At 38.6% G+C, this 10,969-nt stretch overlaps 1 protein-coding gene across 1 annotated transcript; it reads right to left on the bottom strand.

Moving 5' to 3' along the window:
• Positions 1–843: 843 nt before the first annotated feature.
• Positions 844–9,619, bottom strand: LOC103368590 (high affinity cGMP-specific 3',5'-cyclic phosphodiesterase 9A-like). The gene is made up of 14 exons (XM_008297002.1): positions 9,532–9,619; positions 8,066–8,215; positions 7,307–7,373; positions 7,127–7,229; positions 6,503–6,645; positions 5,468–5,527; positions 5,205–5,382; positions 4,106–4,228; positions 3,912–4,004; positions 2,945–3,012; positions 2,770–2,872; positions 2,241–2,345; positions 1,446–1,592; positions 844–936 (listed from the first exon to the last, which is right to left on the bottom strand). The coding sequence occupies exons 1-14, from the start codon at positions 9,617–9,619 to the stop codon at positions 844–846; spliced, it is 1,521 nt and encodes a 506-aa protein (XP_008295224.1).
• Positions 9,620–10,969: the final 1,350 nt, after the last annotated feature.

The raw sequence follows: 10,969 nt of genomic DNA, 5'->3' as shown, positions 1-10,969 counted from the left end.
ACACAGCAGAAGCGAACACAATTTAAGAGACGCACTGATTAAATGCTAAGTAGAAAACTAGATTGTTAGTCAATCTTAAAGGTCCAGTTTTAATGCGTTTTTATTGTTTGTGTTCAGGAGTTTTATTCTAGAGTATTTGCTAAATACTTTACTATCTTTTTAAATCGACAGAGGTCAGCACTACATATCACTTCGATTCATGTTGCTGTTTTTCTGCTTTTCCTCATTTTCAACCCATTTAAAAAAAGAGTTTGTTCGTGCCACTTTACTGCCTGACTTCCACTGGACTTCCTCTTTTAAAACACTTCATAAATACACAATTTCATATTCAATAAAGGCTAAAACAGCTGCTTGCTCACATTCCTTTTATTCAGGACTATTTCCAGCAGCGGTTTAATCTACATTTGTTGCAGTGTCTGAGTACTTCAACAGTCATCTCAGGCTGTAGTAAAAATGTAAAACTTTCTGAGCTTTTTCACTTCATGACAAAGCTTCCAAGGTGACATCCATCCAGATCAGCTCAATAACGATTCCTAATGAAGTACCCCCACTAGTCTAGTGAGTAATATTCCAACAACTGTGGAAAAGTCACCGTCTTCACTCCTCATGTATAAGAAGAAATCTTATTTCAAACAAGAAAAAGCACCAAAAAGTCAACTTTACCCCACATATTTGTATTTATTGAAGACACTACAGAATCCTCTAATCAAACATTTTTTTGCCAAATGCATTAAATTCCTCTCTAGCTATCATTCTTGCACACTGCTGCTCAATGCAACTGTTGCTTTTAGACTTGAATGAGACACCTCCTCCTCTTCTTCCTCCTCTTCCTCCTCTTCCTCTTCACGGTTTGGCGGTGGCCCCCTCCTCCTTGGTGGCTCTCTCCAGGTTAGAGTAATACTCCAGGGCTCCTCGCACCGGCTCTAGAATATGTTGCTGCACACAAAAAACGAATTTAATATCATTCTGCAGTTCAGTCAGCGTTGATAAATCTGCTGCAGATGCATTTACATAAGTCGCTGTTTGCTTTTTCTATACTTTGCACATCTGAACAGAAAGATTTTAACTACATATTAGAGAGTATTCACAAAAGTGGTCATATAGTAAATATACAATAATAATGAGGTCACATTTGACCTGTCAAACAGCAACAGATTGCAAATGCCCCCCTTATTTTGGTTTATTAAATGTCATTCCAGTTATGCATTTAAGAAATAAGCAGCTGGACTCGTGTTTTTTGGGTATTAGTGATCGCTGCAGATCACTTATCTGTTGATGTCCTGATAAACCACAGACCTACATTGACCAGTTAGTTCAGCTCTTAATTCGACTGTATGTAGTCAGTTCTGTCATTTTCAGAGCCGTGAAGCCTGTATTGTTCTCCTGCTGTGATTCAGCAAACACGACTCGATGAAAGAGCCGAATCGGTGAATTAAAGCGTTTACCTCCAGACAGGGGAACAGTTTGGTGAGCTCGCTGAACAGCGGCAGGAGAACAAATCGGATGAAGTTGGTCTGAGAGGACGGTTTGGACACTTTGTCTCGGTCCATGAATGGAGTCACTGGAAGCCCTTTGAGTTTCTCTGTGTCGCTCTGCACAACAACACAGAACAAAAGTACACATGTTTATCAGTTTAGATACATTCAAAAGGTGATTCTGCTCTTGAGACGTTGTCATATCCCATAATACTGATGCTTAAAGTTGGTTACAGAAAAATGAACTGAAAATATTCATAGTATGAGGGTAAAAGCATTCATTAATTTATTATAAATGCTAAATTTATTGTCGATTGTAGAGATGTGCTGATTCTGGGGGTAAGGATAGAAGGTTTTTCAATTTGACTTGATCTAATATGGAATGATCCATCTCACAGATCATCCACTTTATCCTCCAACTAGAGAAATAAACTCTAAAAAAAGCAACATTTTTATTATGTATATTATATTTGCATTTCTTCTCTTCAGAGTACAAATTCTACAAATTAAATTCCCCAAAAGTGACTGATGTTTTAGTCAAGATTTGTGTTTTTTATTTGCCTTAATTTTCTTATGTGTCACCAGATATATTTCGCCAAGCTGTCGATCTCAAAAGCTGTGTGTTATATTTTGAAATGCAGCCCTTTATGTTGATTGTTTTCTGTTTTGAGGTGGTTTTAACAGAACCTTCCCTTCTTTAAAAGTCAGCCGTAATGTTCCCCATAATGAGTGTCTCTTAGGAAGCCCTGTTTGGACAATAAGAACCTGGTTGAAGAACTCCTGCAGCAGACAGTCCAGCCAGGGCTCGGCCACCGCCATCGGCCTCGCCTCGTTGGAGATGTCGCTCACCTTCACCATGATCTTCATCAGCTGCAGACAAGGATGCAGAGTCCGAGTCAACGGTAAGACATTTGTTGGTACAATCTCTTCGAATAAGAGAATCATGAGTGGTACATTTGAAAGGAACTTTGCAGAGAAATTGAGTTAATTTAAAGCTTCTTTACATTTGTGTCACTAAATGTTCTATGTACTGATAAAGTGCTAAAACACAACAACAGGGATGCTTTAATTCATGCTTATTTAGCAGTAATAACCCTGTTTGCTCCACTTGTTGCCACATGATGGCAATAATTAATCATTTTGGTATTTGTAACCTAAACAGAAGGAGATTTTTGTGGTTTTAATGTGATGTGGAGTTATAACCACACCATGAAAACTGAAAAATAACTCATCAGAAAGCCTAAAAAAGACTGAAAACACGGAGAGGAAGCTGTTGTAATGTGTGTTTCTTCACCACTTCCTTGTGGTCCTTGTTGGTGAAGTCAAACACCGGCTGCAGGACTTTAAACTTGTTGAGGATTTCATTGTGTCTCGCCATGTCAGTGGCCAGGATGCATCTGAAAACACAACGTCATATTAGAAACTGAACAAATCAGTCAGCATCACGCAAAGAGAGATGTGAGTCTTACTTGATCATTCCTCCTCGGATGAGTTTGTACTGCTCAGTGGTCAGGTTTTTAAGGATGTTGCACTCTGGCTGCAAAACAAAAGTAAATTTGCAACATTTGAATGTGTTGAGTGGCTACAGTGTCAAACAGGAAAGTCTAAATGTGTGTTTTGTATTTTAGCGTTTGGGATTTTTTTCTAGTAATTATTGTTTCATTATTGTAATTGATTAAAAGGAGCTCAAGGGCTCTTTTTTGGTCCTCTAATGATATTGTATTCAGGTGTGGATGGTCTCAAATTAATACATGTAGTTAATAAATGATGAATGAACGCAGTAAAAAAAAAAATGCTGTAACTACATGTCGAAGTTGTGATGGCTGAAAAAGTATTACAGTATAGACGTGTGCAATTACAGATATTACAACCAAACCGCAATTACTTAACTGTTGGTGTTAAATGTATTATATTTATACGTAGGTTTGTTTAATTTGTTTCTTCAAACTAAAAAGAAAGCTGGAAGAACATTTTTTGTTATTATGCAGTTTTGAACAGTATTCCTCTGCCTTTAGATTTTTCTTCTTTAGGGGGTAACCACCTTCAAATGACATGAAATAGGTTTTTATAACTTATTTAGGTAACCATACAAACTTCACACGTCTGTAGCTACTGCTGTCAATGTTTGTGACTTTTTGCTGATGATATTAGCTTAGTTGTTGCATATAAATATTAAAAACAAGATTTTCTTTTTGTCTTGTGAAAAAATGAGCTCTAAAAATTAAGTCACTTTGCAGTAAGATGACAAAATCATTCGCATTTAAAAATAAAATGAATAATTTAGTTGATTCCAAAGATTTAGTTTCCCCACATCTTGTATTATTTGGACTCCCACTTTTCCCACCAGCCTCTATACTATTAATATTTCCAATCATACTTGTTTTTTAATTTCTTTATCGTCCCTTTTAAATCCTTCAGCACATCATGCTTTTCTACCTTGGCCAGGATGCCAAAGGCGACGGCACAGTGGTGGTTTTCCAGAGGTGAAATGTCGTTGTAGCGAAGAGCCAGGTCAGTCTGAGCATTGATCTGTGTGAAATTAATAATCCATATAAATAACTTAGAAGCATCTTGTTTGTAAGACAAACATATTTTATAAAAACAGGCAGACGGTACGATGGCGAGGCCACCTGGTAGACGTTGTTGTAGCCGGGATGGTCGAGGTCGTGGCACAGAGCCGAGGTCAGCATGATCAGCAGGTCAATCCTTCCTAGTTTGCTCCTGAGATCTGTGAGCCAGATCAGCCCGTACATCTGCCAGAAGACACGCCAGCAAAACCGGGAAACAATAAAGCTTCACTACATTCACAAGAGGAAAAGACCTTTTGTCTTAATGGACTGATTTTGTTACCGTTTCCCTCAAACACACAAAGTCACAATCAGCACAAGAAATAATGCGAGAAACTCGATTTATGAGGAGACCTTCATGTAATACAAGAAAATCCAAACTAGTCATGGTTCAAGAATCCAATATGGACCATGTTGAAAATGAATAACACATCTATATGTCAGTGTGTGATATTTGGACATCACCTGCATGTTGGCACATATTCACTAAGAAATCTGAGATCCTAAATGTTTTAGAAGATGAGTTTTTCCAAATATTTCACTTGCTTTTAATTTGACTTTGCCTTGTAAAATAGACATTTTTATATTGTGAGACATACAAAAATTATTATTAAGCAGCACACTTTAAAAATACTTAATTAAAAGTTCTGCATTGAGACGAGTAAACTCAGCAGCTCATTATGAAAAATCACCATTATTACTCTGTTGTAGTTGCAGGTGGCCGCTTTATATACACCTAGTAAACTTTATATAATCCACTTTATATTTCCAATACCCTCATCTTTGATAATAGGGTTTAATGCTTAACAGCGTCCTGCCACAGTGTGTTATTCACCTCTGTTTGGACGCTAAATGAAGTGAAGCCTTGATGAAAAAGTTTAGATCACCTTAGGTGTTATATAACAACCACAAATGCTGAATAATTAGCATTTTTAGTCTTTGAAATAAATTAACAGTTAAGTATAATAATGGCAACAGCCTTAAAAATATGTATGAAACAGATGTTTGAAGTGTTATAATTGATAGACAAGTATAATTTCCTTAAGAGTTATTTCAGTGTTATTGTGTGTTTGTATTATTGTTTATCTAATTTCTATCATTGATCCGCTCAGCTGATAATTTCAGACTCTCTCTGGATGTGACTTCTTCCTCCTGTTCGTACCATCTGCGTGACGCAGAAGCAGTGCTGGAAGTTGTGGAAGGGGATGTTGTTGTAGTGGCAGTACACCTCGAAGAGAAAGTTCTGCAGGACCTCCACCTCCATGTTGAACGCCGTCAGGAAGTCCAGGTCGGTGTACATCACCTGGAGCAGCACCAGCATCTCTGCCTCCTCCCACTGCCTGCCAACAAAACCACACACTGGTGTGACAGGAATGTGTGTGTGTGTGAGTCTGAGGGTGTCTTTCTGTGTGTCTTTGTACCCACCAGTTGTCAAAAATGGGAGTTTTCAGATGCTCTCGCACCTCCTCTGTCACCTGCAGCGAGCTGCAGCAACACAGAACAGACTCCAAAGTAGGCAAAACATAGAAACTGTTGATGTGGTCAAAGCAGAATTCTAACCGGTACATGGCCTTCTGATAGTTGTGACCAGTACTATGTAGGAAATGATTATTCCATATAAGTGTATATGATGATTATTGTGTGTCTGTGTGAACAGCGCTCTAAATTTGCAGCAAGTACAAAACGGAGCTAAAAGTAAGAACTAAAACGCACTTTGTCTGCTAGTTTGTCTGCTGTGGGGCTTAATATATTCTCCACATGATGGCAATATAAATACAATTTTTAAAGTACGAACGGTCTTAAAAGCGACCTTTAATACAGAACCTCTCCACAAGACAGGGCCAGATAATTAGCTAATAATGGAAGACCTGACGTTTGATATCTTTCTGCAGGTAACTGAACACATTTCTAAGTCATCAAACTGTCAACAGCAGTAGAGATGGAAGAACAGTTGGCAACTAACTCAAGTAACTACACAAACCACACAGTTAAAGCCAAGTGAAGACAGCGAGGGAAACCGCCAGAGTCACAGAAGGAGCTTACAACACAACTACAGTCAAAGAAAGCACTGGTAAGACCAACTATCACTGGAAGAGCTAACTACACAGATAAAGTCAATGAAAGACAGCTGTCTAAGGTTCGTCAGCTGTATCAAGACACAGCTAGGTGCTGAGAAAGTTGTAGTCAGCCTTTAAATCATGGATCACACAACTATTTTTTGGATTGTGGTGGTTAAGCTGTCTTTAAACCACAAGTTTCAAAATCAGCTTAAATTGTAAATGTATTGTGCTGATTTTATGTGAATTTTGATCATGCTGGGACACACAGACACACTTAATACCTATGTAAACTAAATAATAAAGTGAATTTCAGTACATCTGCATCAGAAAGCTGAGAGTTTGGGGGTCGATTCTGCTTCTTTCAATCTTATTTTGCGCAGAAACCAGATGACAAGTTCACCTCATGTTGAAGAACTTCATGCGGACTCGTTGGTGCTCCTCCTGCACACTCATCTGAGGCAGTTTGGGTTTCTGGGACGACTTGGAGAGCTGCTGGTCGCAGTCGTACCTAAACAGGCCCATCCAGCTCAGGTGCTCCACGCTCTGACAGCAAAACTTTTAATATTCAGATCAAAATGAAATGTGAAGGGAGTAAGTCAGACTCCCAACAGTTCAGAGCGATGCCATGAAATGTTTGCAGTGCCACTCTGGTTACTGTTTAAGGCTTTTAATGTGTATATTTAAGGTGTATTCTGCAAATTAACTTAAACATGAGTCTTTGAACAGAGACTGAGGGAAGCCAGACAATTTTGTAAAGATGGCATCCTCTGAAAATGGTGTCTTATGACATCAGCAGTCTCAAGTTTACAGAGTTTAACACTTAATAAAACCTTTTTACTACCACATATAATGAAATGCAATGTCTGTCAAACTATGAAAGAAACCAAACAAAACCAGCTAACTCACAAATTCAGCTCTGATTGTGCAGACTGTTTGTACAGCAGCAGTGACAGCTTCATCTACTAATCACTAATGTGTTGTTAGAATGCACTTCAACGTAAATTTGTTTGTTTGTGTGAAGGACCTCCAGCTTTCTCTTGAAAGATTCCACTTGGGTCTTCAGCTCACAGATGATATCTGGAGTCTTTCCCACATCTTCAGTTACTTTGTTCTCCAGGTGACGCAGCCTGAAGACGCAGACGGTAAAGAACCGTGAGTTTGTTTTGCTCTGAAGGTAAATCATTTTTCCTCGTGATGCTCTCACCTGTATTCCATGCTGTCCAGCTCCAGCGGCATCGCCACACCTGCAGAAAGAAACAGAATTAAAGAGTCTTGTAGAAACAAATCACAACATTTTAAATGTCTTAAACCAAAAAAGAGAAAGAAAGCCAGACTTGGCAGAATGATGTAAGTTCAAAACTCTGGCTGAGGAGTTCCACCTTAAAACTCCTATGTAGAGAGGACAGTCTTAAAAATATGGATTCAGACTTCTTGATTTTCATACTTGAAAAACTGTCTTGAAAAATCCTGTCTGCTCACATAGTGAAGCTACTTTAAGGCAGAAAGGGATTATTTTCCTGGAAAATGTCCAAATATGTAACTTCGATACACACAGATGAGTTTTTAGGGGTTGAATCAACGACCAGAGAGAAACTTTTCATCAAAAAAGGATAATTACCAATTCAGCTGCAGTGCTATTGAAATCTTTTTGAAGAATGGACTTAAAGATTTCACATCTGCTCAAGCTGCCCGTCGTTTTCTGTCCATCCTGTTCTCTGAGCCTGATATCTCTTCAACACCTCCAGGGAAGTTGTTGATATTTATCACAACTATTGACTTGGACTCGAGGATGAGGTGATTCTAATTTGGTGGCTATAACTCAAGAGTTCAGAAGCTAATTATGACAAAAGTTTACACAAATATCTACTAGGTGCTGCAGAATTTTAAAAAAAAAAAACCATGCTTAGAGATTTAAAGTGAATATATTAGTGGGAAGTAAGGCATCACAGATGAGGGTGCTCACTCTGCAGATCCGACGCCACCACCTCCAGCCGGTAGTACGAGTCCACGCTGTTGGCTTCCAGCCGGGGGGAGATGTTCACCACGCTGCCGTTTGTGTTGTACATCTTCAGGATGTGGTGCGGCCCTGCCTCCGCCGCCACTCGAAACAGATCTGCCAGACAGAGATTTGACTGCATTTGATGACTTTATCAACTAAAATATGTAACGTTTGTTGTGGCGTCACTAATCGTAACATCTGCCTGTTTTCCTTGGCTGCACAACATTATGAAAAAGCTTCCTTTCTTAGGTTGATCACCACTAAAATGTTTTAACAAAATCAGGACTGTGCACACATTTGATTTATTTATTATCTCAAATGAGCTGTTGAATTCCTTCTAACTGCATGGAAGTGGTAACAGATAAAAACTGATGGTAAGCTAAGATTTTGATTTAAGTGATATTTATTTGGGAACCATGTTAAATGGGCTCAAAAAGCGCAACAGAAGTTTATTACAAATAATACCAGCAGCAAAACAACAACAACAAAAAAGGAATAACCAGAAATAGAGAGTTAATAAAGACATACCTAAAAAAAAATGTAAGTATTGGACATTTTTTATTTCTTTACTGTATTTCTTTAGTTGTGGTCAAGCTGACAGAATGAACTTGTGAGTGTAATTAGAACTGAACAATTAATTTCATATTTAAAGTGTAATTTATAACAAAAACAATCACAAATGCTGCAATCTAGAATATATAGTATGCATTGTGTCTGACCCATTTTTCCTTATTTTTACTTTGTATAACTTGGTGGTGGAATGTGAAATACTGAACCTTGTTGTTGAATAATGAATATTATTACTTTGCTTATTCAACTGAACACTGTCGCAGCTCCTGTTCCATTTCCTGTGCCATTTAAAAAATATAATAAATACACATTTTCAGGCAGTATTTATCCTAAAGTAAATCTCATCCTTGCGTCGAACATAGAGCAGTTAATGATGAGATGGCATCTCATATGGTTTTGACCATCACGTAAATCTATTACAGTGAATATTGAACTGAACCTTTATTTTCCACAAGTTGTTGTAAATGACTGGAAGATCTAAGGACCAGTCATAGACATTACAACCTACTGACATTCATAGTTTCCCGTCTTTTACATTTTCTTTTACTTGTTATTGGCAACCTAACAGGTGAGAGGCCAGCTGTCACATGGTTTATTTAGGATGAGAGGAACAACCAGGACAAAGCTCTTTAACCTGAGGACCTGTCAAAGCCACATGGAGGTCAGAACTTCACACACAGCAGCCACAGGAACATTCCTGAAACCATGAGAAACTCCTGCTCACAACGCTACGATGTGACGCCTGTTATCTAGGTTTCTGTGTGATTAAAGTGAATGTTTAAAGAGAATAATAGTTCTTACTCAGTTTTACCATTTACATGATGATATAATGCGTATAAAGCATCAGCTCTCTGTCTTACCTTTGACATCTGCAGCAGAGCAGTCGGCTCCCAGCTCGGCTTGCTCCAGCTTCCCGTTAACCATGAAATAAATGATTTTTGTCGTCATCCCAGAGCCACGTGGGTCTTGACCTGCTCCAGAAATGAGAATAAGACCTCTTGACACTGACTTACACACCTTGAGTGTGTGAACAGGTCACCTGCAGCTGACAGTAAGCCCACCCTCTCCCCTGCTGGTCCCAATATGTTGTGACTGCAGCAGAGGAGGCTGCAGTCATGGGATCCTTGTTTATCACGATAGCGCCACCTACTGAAATGGATAATTGTTAATAGACAGAACTGATGAAGCCTCTTGGATGAGAGGTGAAAAGTCTTCAAGGAACTCAAGCAAGTCCACTTGCTACCATTAATCCACAAGAATAACCATGACCTGGATGACTGAGAATCTTCACAGAGATGATTGTTAAAGTGTACTCCAAATATGATAGTAAGAAGTTTGTTTTACTCAAATTACTATTTCCAGTTAAGTTTTGTTCAACTCATTACTTTCTGATCAGCGAGTTATAATTTTAGTGATTTATTCCACCCAACGTACTCCTTCCTGTCCAGTTGCTTATAGTTTTGAAAGTTTATCCCAAAACTTTCTGAGTAAGCAGTTGTACGATTGCACTTCTGAGACCCCTGGATTTTGCATCACCCCCTGAGTTTGATGACTAAGGGAGTCGCAAAGACTTTATTTCTATCCATAATGGATGACTGTCATAGCGTGAGCTCTGGATGTGAATCAAGTTTTATGTCTTTATTACTGAAACAGTTCTGATGGCTTCAGTTGAACAGCTCAGTCATCGTTAACCTGCCAAAGTGTGAGAAACAGACGATGTTTTAACTCGTCATGAGGCTCTGCAAACTGCCACGATTTAGCTCACAGTAGCTTGCTGTGAAACCAACTCTTGGCTTGTTTTCATTTTAACTTATTTCTTAAATGAACATGATTTGGTGAGCCCAACTCCATATTGATGATAATCAACCTTCAGAAGATGATAACAGCTTGTTGAAATGATCACTGTCTGTCACCAACATTAAACCAGGAATAACCTTCAGTTTGAATGCTTGTTTAATACTCATTGTGTTATCATTTAAATTAAGTGTAAATAGGCTCAATAATTGACATGTTTTGCTGCAGATACTTTAACTTGTCACAGAAGGGAAAGTGTTCCTGCTGGTTCACTGTCATGGCTGACTGGGACACTGATGGACCTGTGACATCAGTAATGCCAGCTATAGTTTCCCTCCGCTGACAACTTAAAATGTCTGCTGTAAAAAAGGTCTGTGACACAGTTCTGACTACATTCAGTCTTTCTGCTGACCCACTACTAAGTATGTTTACTGTTTCAGTGAATTGGAGGAATTTTGGACACGTAAAGACAAACAGTGGAGGAAACATGAGGAACCATTCAGT

The sequence above is a fragment of the Stegastes partitus genome, unplaced genomic scaffold (assembly GCF_000690725.1).
Source record: "Stegastes partitus isolate 25-593 unplaced genomic scaffold, Stegastes_partitus-1.0.2 Scaffold1175, whole genome shotgun sequence".
In the NCBI taxonomy this organism is placed as follows: Eukaryota; Metazoa; Chordata; class Actinopteri; family Pomacentridae; genus Stegastes; species Stegastes partitus.
Note: the sequence above shows the minus strand (reverse complement) of the source record. Positions and strands in the feature narration are given on the sequence as shown.

Bases quoted from the DNA above. Each gene is read 5' to 3' on its own strand.
- LOC103368590 (XM_008297002.1), bottom strand. From the start codon at position 9,619: ATGACGACAAAAATCATTTATTTCATGGTTAACGGGAAGCTGGAGCAA. The intron at 2,873-2,944 runs GTAAGACTCACA...TTGTGTTTTCAG, and splicing joins ATCCGAGGAGGAATGATCAA to ATGCATCCTGGCCACTGACA. The intron at 937-1,445 runs GTAAACGCTTTA...TTTTGTGTGCAG, and splicing joins AACTGTTCCCCTGTCTGGAG to CAACATATTCTAGAGCCGGT.